The 14,132-nt window shown below is 43.4% G+C and overlaps 1 protein-coding gene across 2 annotated transcripts in view; it reads right to left on the bottom strand.

Moving 5' to 3' along the window:
- Nucleotides 1-14,132, bottom strand: part of PDS5B (PDS5 cohesin associated factor B) — a 3,703,643-nt gene that overhangs the window by 577,032 nt on the left and 3,112,479 nt on the right. For both annotated transcript variants that reach the window (XM_044073218.1, XM_044073219.1), the window contains exon 30: nucleotides 11,728-11,873. In XM_044073218.1, the coding sequence (XP_043929153.1) occupies nucleotides 11,728-11,873 (146 nt within the window). The remainder of the gene's footprint in view (nucleotides 1-11,727; nucleotides 11,874-14,132) is intronic.

Below are 14,132 nucleotides of genomic sequence, written 5' to 3'. Positions count from 1 at the left end.
GAGATTCAATAACCGATACAGAAGTGGCCTCCGGGGCCGAGGTTGTCGGTTGTACGGTTTCGGTGGACAGAAGTACCAAGGACTCTGTTTCAGCCGAGACCGAGACACTCGCGGTAGGCCTGGCCGTGGTTTCAGCCGAAACCGCGGACCGCGTGTGTCGGTCCTTGTCCTTCCGTTTCTTAATTAAATGTGAAGTCGGAGTCTCCGATGGTATATTATAAGCAAAACTAGCCCCAAAAAATTCCTCTGCAAACTCCGCCCGACATCTAAGAGTGCGTCGGTTGAAGGAAGCACAGGCTGAACAGGCCGAGACGTCGTGGTCTGGGCCTAGGCAAGGTAGGCAGTAAGAGTGGATATCCTTATGAGGTATTTGTTTCCCACAAGTTAAGCAATTATTAATTTTATCTGACATCGGCTGAGGCAAGAAAGAGTCCCCAACGGGGTACTTAGCTTTTGAAGTCTTCGGTTTAGCTGAATTACAGGAGCTGGCCGACCGGCACTTGCGAACTGCTTCTGCTTCTAGCACCACGCGGCAAGAAAGACTGAGGAAGATGGCGTCGGCTGACACTTTTATACCCCGGACGCTATGACGTCGGGGAAGGGGCGACATCAGCCAACGCCGGACCCAGACTTTGGAATCCGGCCGACCGAAGGGCTGCCTGAGGCAGGACAACCCACATGTGATGACTGCAGATGCATCCTTAAAGGACATCTGTACTATGTTCATCGTGCATACAGCTGCAGTAATCACATATGGGTAGAATCCCAAAGCTACGCACAGGGTGGTAGGCACTAGATGGAACTGGGTTGAGCCAGAATGCCCTGCAACACAGCAGTGGCAAAGCCTGCTCTAGTTTTGGAATATAAAGGCAGGTGGTAGTGTCTTGTGAAGGTATGTACAGAACTCCAAGTGGCTGCCTCCAAAATATCTTTGGTAGGAACTCCTCTGAGGAAGGCTGTAGAGGTAGCTGTGGCCCTGGTGGAGTGTGGTCTGATGCCTACAGGGACAGGTTTCCCATGGTAGGAGTAACAGAATCGTATGCAATGGCCTATCCATTTTGAAATAGTCTGTTTGGTAACAGGCTTTCCTTGAGCTCCTACAGCATAGGACACAAAAAGTTGTTCAGATTTCCTGAAAGGCTTTGTTCTGTCCAAATAATAACGAAGCTGTCTATGGATGTCTAAGGAATGTAACAACCTCTCCCCTTTGTTTTGAGGGTTGGGGTAGAAGGTAGTAAGTGTATGGCTTGATTTAAAGCTACCCTGGATACCACTTTAGGCATAAATGACGGGTTGGTTCGAAGGGAGACCCTGTCCTGGTGGAAGATGAGGAAGGGCTGTACAGCCATGAGGGCTTGTAGTTCTGAAACCCTACGAGCTGAGGTAATGGCCAGAAGGAAAGCTGTTTTCCAGGACAAATATTGCAAATCTGTTGAGGCAGCTGGCTCAAAGGGAGGCAATGTTAATTTTTCTAGAATGTAATTAAGATCCCAGGCTGGCACTGGTTGTTTCCTTGGGGACCTTATATTCTTAGCCCCTCTGAGGAATTGTCTTAAAAGTGGTTGAGAGAATAAAGGTGGATCAGTGTTGAATTCTGCAGAAATGGCTGAGGCATGGATTTTTATGGAGGAAAATGAAAGCCCACTGTTCAGCAGCTCAGCTAGATACTGTAATACCCGAGGCAAATTCAGTTTTCTAGGGTCCTGGCCTTTTTTCTCATTCCAAGAGCAAAACCGTTTCCATTTTGCGGAGTAAGTCTTCCTAGTAGATGGTCTCCTGGCCTCCAGAATGACATCCTGCACCTCTTTGGTAAGTAGGGTCTGCTGAGGTGTTAAGAGATTTTCCATGCAGCAGAGTGTTTTCAGCTGACCGTGAAGAGTTTTGTAGCTGTGCTGAGTCAGCAGAAGAGGCATTAGAGGTAGTGGCCAGGGAGGAGTATGTGTTAGGCTCCTTAGGAGTGGGTACCAGTGTTGTCTTGGCCAGTCTGGAGCAATCAGTATCATCTTCGGCCTGTCTGCTCTTGCTTTCAAGAGTACCTTGGGTAGAAGGGGCAGAGGTGGGAAAGTGTACACTGTCCATCCTGTCCAACTGAATGAAAGGGCATCCACTCTCCAGGTCTTTGGGTGAAAGGTCCTTGAACAAAACTTTTCCAGGTGACGATTCCTGTGGGAGGCGAAGAGATCTATGTCTGGCCTTCCCCGCTCTTGGATTATCTTTGTAAACACCTGTGGATGCAACTTCCATTCATGTGGATCTGTCATATTTCTGCTTAGATTGTTTGCCAACGTGTTTTCCAAACCTGGCAAGTACTGTGCTTATAGTTCGATTTGCCCTTCCAGAGCCAAGTTCCAAAGTGTCATGGCTAGTCTGCACAGGGGGTATGAATGTGTTCCTCCTTGCTTGTTTATGTACCACATTACTGTGGTGTTGTCTGTTCATATAAGTAATTGTCCTGGATGCAAGAGGTCCTTGAAAGCTGTAATTGCATTTATCACTGCTAGCATTTCTTTTTGATTGATATGAAGGTGCTTTTCCTTTCGGGACCATTTGCCCTGAATGCACCTGTCTGTCATGTGCGCCCCCCAGGCGTAATCTGAGGCGTCTGTTGTGATTACTTGATTTGCTTGAGGCTTGCAGAATGGGAGGCCTTTGTTTGTTTGGCATGCTTGGGGCCACCATAGAAATTCCTTTTGCAAACAGGGAATTATTGGTATTATTGTTTCCAAGCTGTGGCTGTGTTGAGACCATAGGTTTTTTAGGTACCACTGAAGTTTCCTCATATGCAACTTTGCACATGGGATTAAAATGATGCAAGATGCCATGAAGCCCAGAGCCTGCAGGATTTTCCTTGCAGTAAGCCTGGTACAATTTGCTAGTGTTTTGAAGTACTGAGTTAGTTGCCCTTGTTTTTATGGCGTAAGATAGGCCATCTGGGTGTTTGTGTCCAAGTTGGCACCCAGGAAAGTTATTTTCTGAGTTGGTGTTAGTCTGGATTTCTCTTTGTTGATTGTGTATCCCAGAGAATTCAGTAAACGTGCTGCATAAGCCAGATGTTCCAGTAGTGTGTGCTTGCTGTCCGCTTGGATCAGGCAGTCGTCCAAATAAGGGTCAATTTGTATCCCTTGTAGTCTGCAGTATGCAATTACTGATGCCAGGCATTTCGTGAATACTCTGGGCGCAGTAGATAAGCCAAAGGGCAATGCAGAGAATTGATAGTGGATTGAACCTGCAAGAAATCTGAGGTATCTTCTGCAGCTTTGTCTGATTGGGACATGCAGGTATGCCTCCTTGATGTCCAATGCTACCAGCCAAAACTCCTTGCCCAGCATGGGAAGAAGCTGCTGTAATGTGAGCATCTTGAATTTTGGTACGAGTAGAAATGTATTTAGGATGGATAAGTCCAAAATGGGTCTCCAGTCGGTTCCTTTTCTTGGTACCAGGAAAAGTCTGGAATAAAAACCTTGACCTTGTTCGTGAGTAGGAACCTCTTGAATGGCTTTCATTTCCATGAGTTTTGAAAAGTACAGTTTTGTACCTACCATAAATGTAGATGTTCGAAGATCCACATTGCTGCAGTCCTAACACTTGGGTAGTCCGCTGTCCCTCGGTCAGCCCGAATATCAGAGTATAAGGCTGACGTGGGTCAAGGCGCATTTGACTGACAACAGAACGTCAGGGTACAAATGCGCATGACCGACGTCATATCCTCAGTCTTTTCTTGCCCCAGATGTCAGAAGACCCTAAAAAGAAAGGTCAAAACCCATAGACAACAACTAAACAACCAACCAGCCTAACACCAAAAATATGTACAATATATACCATATACACAATATACCTCAGATGGATAACTCAACCCACACAACCACCTCAAACTACAGAGGGGAAGGAGGGAGGGTAAATTGGACTGCAGCAATGTGGATCTTCGAACATCTACATTTATGGTAGGTACAAAACTGTACTATGTTCTTCATCTCACATTGCTGCAGTCCTAACACTTGGGTAGAATCCCAAAGCAGAGGTAAGGGAGGATGGCTAAACTATAATGAAGCAGGAGCTGCCAAAATGCCCTGCAACACAGCAGTGGCAAAACCAGCCCTGGATTTAGAGTACAGTGGAAGGTGGTAATGCCTAGAGAAGGTATGCACTGAACTCCAAGTGGCTGCCTCCAAAATATCCTTAGTTGCCACCCCCCTCAAAAAGGCTGTTGAAGTGGCAGTAGCCCTAGTGGAATGAGGCCTAATCCCATCTGGAATCTCTTTGCCATGATGGGAATAACAGAAAGCAATGCAAAATCCAATCCACTTAGAAATAGTTTGTTTTGACACGGGCTTGCCCTGAGAGCACAAAGCAAAAGAAACTAATAACTGCTGAGATTGTCTGAACCCTTTAGTTCTGTCCAAATAATATCGCAACTGCCTGTGTACATCTAAAGTGTGCAAAATCTTTTCCCCTTTATTTTGGGGATTTGCATAAAAGTAGGCAAATGAATAGTTTGGTTTAAAGCCACACTAGAAACCACTTTAGGCATAAAGGAAGGATTAGTACGTAAAGATACCCTATCCTTATGGAAAATTAAGAAAGGCTCAACTGCCATAAGGGCCTGCAATTCAGAAACCCTTCTTGCAGAGGTAATGGCCAACAAAAAGCAGTCTTCCATGACAAATATTTCAACTCAGCAGTAGCTGCAGGCTCAAAAGGTTGTAGAGTGAGTTTCTCCAACACAAAATTGAGATCCCAAGCAGGAGTAGGAGCCCTACGTGGGGTCTTATATTCTTTGCCCCTCTAAGAAATTGCTTGAACAAAGGATGAGAAAACAATGGTGGGTCACAGTCGTAGTGAGCTGAAATTGCTGCAGCATGAATCTTAATAGAAGAGAAGGACAAACCTTTGTCTAACAACTCAGTAAGATATTGAAGAGCCACACTTAAATCAGGCTCAGAAACATCCAAATCCTTAGCTGCACTCCAAAACAAAAATCTCTTCCATTTATCTGCGTACACTTTCCTTGTACTAGGCCTTCTAGCTTCCAAAATCACATTCAAAACTTGTTGTGGAAGTTGAGACCCTCTATGGTTTAAAACAGAATATGCCAGGCTGTTAGGTGAAGAGAGTGAAGCTTGACATTGAGCAAATGACTGTCCTCCTGGGACAACAGATGTGGAATCAAAGGCAAAGGCCATGGAGGCTTCCGTACTAGACTTCTCAGTAATGGGTACCAGTGCTGTAGAGGCCAATCTGGAGCTATCAAAATCATCCTTGGCTTGTCCTGTCTGACCTTCAGAAGTACCTTTGGGAGGAGAGGCAGAGGTGGAAAGGCATACACATGAAGATTTTTCCAACTGAAAGAAAGAGCATCCACTTTCCAAGCTGTGGGATGAAACCTCTTTGTGCAAAACTTTGGCAGCTGGTGGTTTAGTGGAGAAGCGAACAGATCTATGTCTGGAGTTCCCAGGACACTGTCAATTTCTGAAATACATGAAGATCCAGTTTCCACTCGTGGGGATCCATGATTTGTCTGCTTAACACATCTGCTAAGGAGTTCTGTGCTCCCGGCAGAAACCTTGCCTGAAGACTTAGTTGTAAACTGAGAGCAGTCTCCCACAAAATCATTGCTTGCCTGCATAGAGGATAAGAATGTGTTCCCCTTGCTTGTTGATGTACCACATGACAGTTGTGTTGTCTGTTAGAATCAACACCTGCCCTGGAAGAAGTAAATCCTTGAAAGCTATTAACGCAAACTGGACTGCTAACATCTCCTTCAAGTTGATATGTAGATGCTGTAGTCTGACAGGCCACTTGTCTTGTATCCACTTTCCGTTTAGATGAGCTCCCCAAGCTTTGTCCGAGGCATCTGTCGTTAAAATTTGACTCGCCTCTGGCCGGGTCACAGAGAGTCCCTTGTTTAGGTGACATTCCTGAGCCCACCACAAAAATTCCTTTTGAATGCAAGGTATTATTTGAACGACAGTGTCCAGATCCTGGCAGTGCTGTGTCCATACATTTTTGAGATACCATTGCAACTTCCTCATATGCAGTTTGGCATTGGGAAGCACCAGAATACAAGATGCCATGAACCCTAAGGCTTGAAGGACTGTCCTTGCAGTCAGCCCGGACTGAAGAGATAGATGATGGAAGTAAAGGGAAAGATTCTTTTGTTTGTCCGGGGTTAGAAAGGCCATCTGGGATGCTGTATTCAGTCTTACACCAAGAAAGCACATGTCTTGAGAGGGTACTAGACTGGACTTTATTTCGTTCACAGAATACCCCAGGCATCTTAGCACTGCTATCACATATTCCAAATGACGAAGAAGCTCGTCCCTTCCTTGAGCCAGAATCAGGCAATCGTCCAAATAAGGATAGATTTGTATTCCTTTCAGCCTGAAGAAAGCTATCACTGGAGCCAGAACTTTCGTAAATACTCTGGGCAGTAGATAAGCCAAAGGGCAATGCAGAGAACTGATAGTGAGAAGTCCCAGTCCGAAAACGCAGATACTTCCTGCAACTTAGCCTGATAGGAACATGAAGGTAAGCCTCCTTGAGATCCAAAGTTACCATCCAGTGATCCTTGCCCAGCAGAGGTAAAAGCTGTTGTAACGTCAACATTTTGAACTTGGGAATGTCCAGATAAGTGTTGAGGATAGATAAATCCAAAATTGGTCTCCACGTGTTCCCCTTTTTGGTACAAGGAACAGGCGAGAATAAAATCCTAGGCCCCTTTCTGGCATAGGAACCGGCTGTATGGCCCCTATTTGGAGTAGCAGAAAAATTTGCTTGTGAGCCTCTATTCTTTGTTGAGGAGGAATGTCTGGCATGCCTTTGAAAGGAGGCAAGGTATGGAAATAAAACCTGTAACCGTGATGTATGATATCCAATACCCATCTGTCTTGGGTAATCAAACTCCAATTTTCTTTGAAAAGTGCCAACCTTCCTCCCAAAGGTGCTGCCAGGCGAGAAGGTTCTGGCACCTGAAAAGGTAGGTCATTGGGTCTGTTTACGAAAGGACTGACCCCTGCCCTCACCCGAAGACTGTGCAGGAGAACTCCCTGTTCTAGGCCTGAAAGAGCCCTGACCTCTGCCCCTGCCACGTCTAGATCTACCCCTAGACTGGGAATCATAAGAAGGATCGTCCACCCCTTAGTAGGCCAATTTCTACTAAACTTTGGAGGCTGAACCTGCAAAAATCTTTAACAGTCTGCATAGACTTAGCCTTGTCTTCCATTTTCTTTAAAACTGCCTCAACAGGAGAACCAAACAAGACATCAGATTGCAAAGGGGCATCCAAAATCCTAGTTTTAACATGGTCAGATAAATTTTGATCCCTCAGCCAGGCATGCCTGCGAAGAACTGACCCAGTGGCAGCCACCCTAGGCGAGGCCTGTACAGCATCAAAACCACATTGCAAAGAATGCTTACCCACCTGTTCAGAAACATGCACTAAATCTTGTAACTCTTTACAATCAATACCTTCCGCCAGAGCATCAACCTTAGATTTCAACTGTGAAAGGAGATAATTTTGATATTTCAACATGTGAAACTGGCAATTCAAAGCTCTCATGGCTAGAGTGAAAGAAGTATAAACTTTCTTTCCCCATCTATCCAAGGCCCTGGCCTCTTTATCTGCAGGAACCGGATTCTTGACAACAGAAGCCTTAACACCCTTAGGCCCCTGGCTAACAGTTTCTGGGTCTGCCCTAGGACTCTTATAAGATACTTATGAGCTTCAGGCACCCTGTAATACCTATCTGGTTTAACAGGAGCAGGAGGCAAAGAATCAGGATTAAGAGAAGCCTCTGCAAACACATCTTCTACCACATTCAGAACAGGAGGTATAGCCAAAGGCCTATGCTGGGGTAAAAACAAAAATTCCCTAAGCCTTTTCCTGGAATCAGAGAAGTCCTGACCTTCCCATTTAAAATGCTCTCTCATGGAGTGAAGGGTCTCTGAAAAAGAAAAATCCTCAGGAGGAGAAGCAGAATGAGTAGAATCATCCACATCAGAATCAGAATAATGAGAATACTCCTGCAAGTCTTCAGCCGAAGACTCAGACACATCCGAAGCCTGCTCATAATACCCCAACACTGGTTCCATCCTAGGCCTCTTATCAGGAGGGGGCATAGAGCCTCTAATTAAAGTAATTAAATCTTCTGCCATTTTAAGCATGTGCTTTTTGGGCACAGAACCTGAAGAACTAGGAGTGACACCCACAGAAGCTAAACTAGACCTGCCCCTAGGAGAAGCCTTGGAAGCAGAAAGAGAGGGCCTAGACACCTTAGGAAGGGAGGGGAGTACAGTTATCTGAGAAGCCCCTACAGCCTGACCTGCCTCCTGGGAGGCCACATCCTGTAAAAACAAAGTTTCTCCCTGGGACTCCAGAGAGGCCTCCGTCAGAACCACCGGTTCCACTGACGCCTCTAAAGAACCGGCGTCCGGTTCGGACGACTCCTCTAACCTAGGTTTAACTGCCTTGTCCTTGCGCTTCTTTGAGGAAGCGGCCGGAGCATCCGACGGCATATTGTAATTGCACCGCTTCCCAAAGACCAACCTGGCACAATCCAACCTTCGCTTTATAGTGTGTTTATTGAACCTAGCACAAAAGCGACACCCAACAACGTCGTGCTCAGGTCCCAAACAAGGTATACACAAATTATGGTAATCCCTATGCGGTATCTGTTTCCCACAAGAAATACAGTTATTCACTTTTTCTGACATCCGGTAAACCACTGAGGCAAGAAAAAACCAAAATATTCCCCAACGGGGTACTTAACCAACTCTGACTTCGGTCTGAAACTCCGAATTCGAAAAATTTCAGAACGCCGAACGGCACTTGCAACACTGCTTCTGCATCGGACCATGCGGCAAAAAAGACTGAGGATATGACGTCGGTCATGCGCATTTGTACCCTGACGTTCTGATGTCAGTCAAATGCGCCTTGACCGACGTCAGCCTTATACTCTGATATTCGGGCCGACCGAGGGACAGCGGACTACCCAAGTGTTAGGACTGCAGCAATGTGAGATGAAGAACATCCTCTAGATTCATATGGTTAACAAAATGAAAAACTAGACAGACATAATAAAGTCACAGTGTTCAAGTATAAATTATATGGAAAGCATCATAACAGGAAGACATAGCATTACTTATATAAAAGATGATTACCATAAAGATTATCAATATTCTAGAGGTCATTATATATGGTAACAGATTACACTGGTGAAGGTGTAGGTTAGTATGAGTAGAGAAGGGTAGGGTGTGATAAGGGAGAAGTAGGAACAGATGTGAAAAACATATAAGTGTAACCTCAGAGGAGTATGTATAGAGGAAGGGAGGGAAGGGTAAGTTAGTAGTGGGGATAGAGAGAGTACAGGTAGAAAAAGGTATAAGAGTACCTCAGCCTGGCCCTTACAGGAGCAAATTCAAGCTTTGTTGAAGCATACTTTTATAGAGGTTCTGAAAGAGTGCAGGTTAGTAGCAGTTTTGACAGTTAAAGGAAGGGAGTTGCATAGTTTTGCCACACAGCAAAAATAAAGGCTTAGGCCTAGGGGTTTGTTAGGTTTAAGTTGTGAGATGTTTGTCTTCAGATCCGATATATTTATTTGCGATATAACAGTTGCTTAATGGGCTAAGAGCAGGATAAGCCAGTGGGATGTGGATGATTTTGCATACTATAGTAAGCTGCACGTACTGGAGGTGGAGGGGGAGTTCAAGCCATCTTAGGGAATTGTAGGGCTTTAAAGTGAAGAGTTAGAGGGGATGACTTTATGGCAAATTTGGCAATTTTGTTATAGCAGCTTTCTAGTTCCCCGTCCTTAGGGAGGTCTGTAAGTTAGTTAGAATTCAGGCCCCATATAACAGTGAGGACAACAGGCAAGTTTTGGTCAGGGTAATTTTGGTAGCTGCTGTTAAACCAGCTGTAACTGAAGTACTGAATATTGTAAAGTAAAAAAAAAAGAAATGGAAGTGGGATCTTTAGAAAACAGAAGAGGCAAACTACGTAAAAATAAATGGTATTTGTGGGTGCAATACATTCAGAAATGTAAGGGAAGGCAGGAATTGAGCAATTTATGTGACACTGGAGTGAATGAAAATTGTTAAAGTGTATTCTTCATGAAAATAAAAAAAAAATGTTATGATTTGTTCTATTTTCTACTGATTTGATATACACTACACACACACACACACACACACACACACACACACACACACACACACACATGCACGTCATATTTTTAAACAGTGTCATATTTAATAAAGATAGCAAACAATAAAAAATTCAGAAACCAAAACTATTATAGGATGACAAGTAACAGTCACATCTGGACATTTAGCCAACATTTACAAGACTTTTTATCCCCCTAAACATCTAAAATAAAGCAGCTAGCCCTTTTACAGTTAATGACATGTCCCTTTAGGCAACTTAATCTAGCAAGAAACATTGTTAGATAAATACTAATACATTCCAAAATGCATGATTCCAGTTAAACTAGAAACAGAATGTGATCTAAGCTTAAGAAATAACAGTAAAATGGGTGATGCTCGCATTTTTTCCCTTAGGCATGATGGCACCAATGGGAATGGAGACCCCTACAGTTTCAGTATTCAACAAAGAAAATTTGACAAATTGGGTACAGAAGTCTCTTGGGAGACTAACTCTATCTACCAAAAATACTGACACCTGTAACTCTACTATAAATTCACTATAGTGTGGAGTAACTCCACACATTGTGGAAATGAACTATGGATGAAGGTGCTTGCCCATGTTTTTATAGTACAGTTCACCAAGCAGGTAACACATTAACAGGGAAGCCATGTAAGGGGCAGAATAAAAGCGGTTATGTATTATGTTCTACAGTGACATTTGATGGAACGATACTTAAGATATTCAATCCATCCATCCACAACACCTTTTTCCATTTTTCCATATGGGGTTGAGGTGTCACTTCAACAGTGACAATCATCTAGAGCCAAGGTTTACATTGCCATGTGGCTAGCCCTGGCGCAGTTATTCTTCCATACCACACACTCACACCTATGGCCAATCCAGAGAGTCCAATTCACCTACTGCACGTCTTTGAAATGTGATAGGAAACCAAAGCACCCAGAAGAAACCCAGGCAAACACAGGGAGGACACTTAAAATATTCAATTATTTACTGATTATCAGTCTACTCCAATTCTGAGTTGCAGAAAAGCCAAAGTTCACCTGGCACTCAATGAGAGCAAGGCAGAAAAAAACTATCCTGAATGGAGCATGAATCCTTGACAGGATGCAATTTACAGGATCTTTATTATATCTACTGCATATCTTGTGGGATTAGGAAGAAACCAAACCCCTGATAAAAACAAAGTCACAGGGATAACATGCAGACTTCACACAGGAGGCCAAGAAAAGGAGAACCAAGTACTGTGAAACAGCAATGCTTAAAGCTGTACCACTGTGACACAAGAGTGAAAATCAGGACAAATATTCAGCTTATAAATAATGAGACTGAAGTATGGATAAGGTGTCTTACCTAATATTCCCAGGGTACACTACATCTGATGCCTACTGATGGGCACCCTACAACTGTATATTATAAGCTAGGTATCCCTATACACAGACAGACTTGATGGGGAACTATGTAGAAGAGCAATACTTTAAGAATAACAGTTATACAACTTCTACTCTCTTAATGTTTATGCATAGTGAATTTAAATCAGAGAAGAAAAAGTAATTTAATCTCATACTCACCTCCCTTTACTCCTTCCTGGAGAGCTGGGGTCAGAATTGCTGCTAGCATTGCTTACCGTCTCCATCCGTGAAGATTTTGATTGCGAGTGCTTACCAGCTGATGACAAAGGTTTATTGACTGCTCCAAGTACATTGGCTGCTTTGGGCTGCAAATTAAAGATACGTGCATTAATATATGGTGTACTGCAGACTGTAGTTTATGAAATACAAGACCATATCAATATATAGGAATACATTAGCAGCAAAAATGTATTAGATTTTCATTTTAAAAATTACTTTTTGAATGAGTAAATGGGCTTTGATGCGAATTTAAAAGGTAAAAAGCTCACTATACATAAAAATAACTAACTTTCCAGTTATTAAAAATGTTTTTGCTAAACTTAAAGGTGAACAAGGGATTCTATTATGAAATGCTCAACTTCTCTGTCATTTTTCTCCCTATTTACTGTCCCTGCTATGAATAAACAATACAGCATTTAAATTGTTTTTTTTTTCTACTAGAAGAGTACTTCACTGTACTGTGGTGGTTTCACTTTCAAAAACTGTTATCCCGCCCTGGAAAAGCTTGTTGCAGTCTCCAATTCATTGATGTCATCAAGGTCAATGAATACAGGCAGTTTGCTGGGCAATTCCCTCCTCAAGCTGACATCACCATGACCATCCTAAAAACCCATCCATGCTGTGATGTAACAGCTCCCTGGTCCCTCCTCTACCCATACTGAAATTAGAGACTAGAACAAAAAAACAGTACACGAGGAAAGTCTCCTGCTGTGAGCTGTGAATCACAGCATGTAACAGCTCAAATTACCCTTAGCACTTTAACAGCTAGGGAAGTTGTGTACGAAAAGGGATGGGAGGTGAGTCAAAGTAGTACAATTCAGGCTTAACAAAAGACTGCAATTTAGCCATTCTAAAAAGAAACAGCAGCAAAAAGTACTTTGAAAGTCTGTTCTGTGGCATTTGCACTGTTTGTGTTTTAAGTAGTCATTAAACGGCATGAAATGTTACTTAAAACTGACTGAAAGACAGCAGTGTATGCATGTAAAATCAATTCAGTGACAGCAGCTTTAGGAAGAATTTTTTTTACAGACAAGTCCTGCATTGTGGGATACCTAGAGGCAGACTAAACAATCAGAGCTACTTCAAGATGCCAGAACCCATGTGGTCAGACTCAGAAATGATGTATAAAAATATTTAAAACCCTGTAAATAGTCCTAGTGGTGTTAAAATTTAGGAAACACTAAAGCATGATGAAATAAACATGCTTGAGTCTGTGGGTGCGGTTTTCCTTTAATAAGAGACTCCAGTCCCTGATCAAATCAACCAAAGCTTGATATGAGGGCAAAAATAACCACCACAGTTAAAGACAACCACAAGGCCTTCTTCTACTATGTTCGAAGCCTCAAAAAACAATGCTTAGCACTGCACAGTGCTAACAGTAAAAAGAAGTCATGTCTTACCATAACGTTCCATCCGTATTGTTGATCCTCGTTCAGTCATTAAGTCTGAGTATCGGTTCCGACATCGGAACCGAGCCGGCCATCTTCCAAGCTCGTGTCAGCTACAAACTCTCGAGCTAAAACTCTTACCCAGAATTCCCCTCTCCCTGTTACCTCGGATTGAGTTTGCAAGTCAAAAGAAGGTAGAGGCTACCTCTGGTCAAATGACCTCAAAGAACCGGATGGTGAGATCCACTAGAAGCCACAGGAGGGGGAAATGAGGGAGGGTTGTAATGACTGAACGAGGATCAACAATACAAATGGAACTTTATGGTAAGACATAACTTCTTTATCTGATACTGTTAATCCTCGTTCATTCCTCACGTGTGGGACAGAGTCCCCAGCTACCTCTATTCCTGGGAGGCTCTCATGAAAGGACATTCCGGAGCACCACAGAACCAAAAGATGCTCTTCCCCTGGAGGCCAAATCCCATTTGTAATGATTGATGAAGGTATGAGGCGTAACCCAAGTTGCAGCTGCACAGATGTCATGTAAAGAAGCACTGGCATGGAAGGCAGCAGAAGTTGCCGACCTTGTCGAATGAGCCTTTATGGTAGTAGGCAATGGAATATTACATTGTGCATAAATAAAGGTCGCACAGTCTTTCAACCATCTAGCCAATTTGACCTTAGCAACAGCACATCCTAATCTAGGTCCTGTTCAAGTAGAAGCAAATTTGGCTGTGAATATCTAGGGTATGAAGGCAATACTCTCCTTCGAATTGTTGAGAAAGAAAACTGGAAATTCAATGGTTTGGTTAATGGCCATTTCAGAGATCACTTTTGGCAGAAAGGAAGGATTAGTTCTCAGTGACACTATCTCTATGAAAAATCAAGTTTGGACTCTTGATGCATAAGGCTTGAAGCTCAGAGTTACATCTGGCAGAAGTAATGGCAACCAAAAAA

Source organism: Protopterus annectens, chromosome 5.part1 (assembly GCF_019279795.1).
Source record: "Protopterus annectens isolate FY-2018-M chromosome 5.part1, PAN1.0, whole genome shotgun sequence".
Classification (NCBI taxonomy): Eukaryota; Metazoa; Chordata; order Ceratodontiformes; family Protopteridae; genus Protopterus; species Protopterus annectens.
Note: the sequence above shows the minus strand (reverse complement) of the source record. Positions and strands in the feature narration are given on the sequence as shown.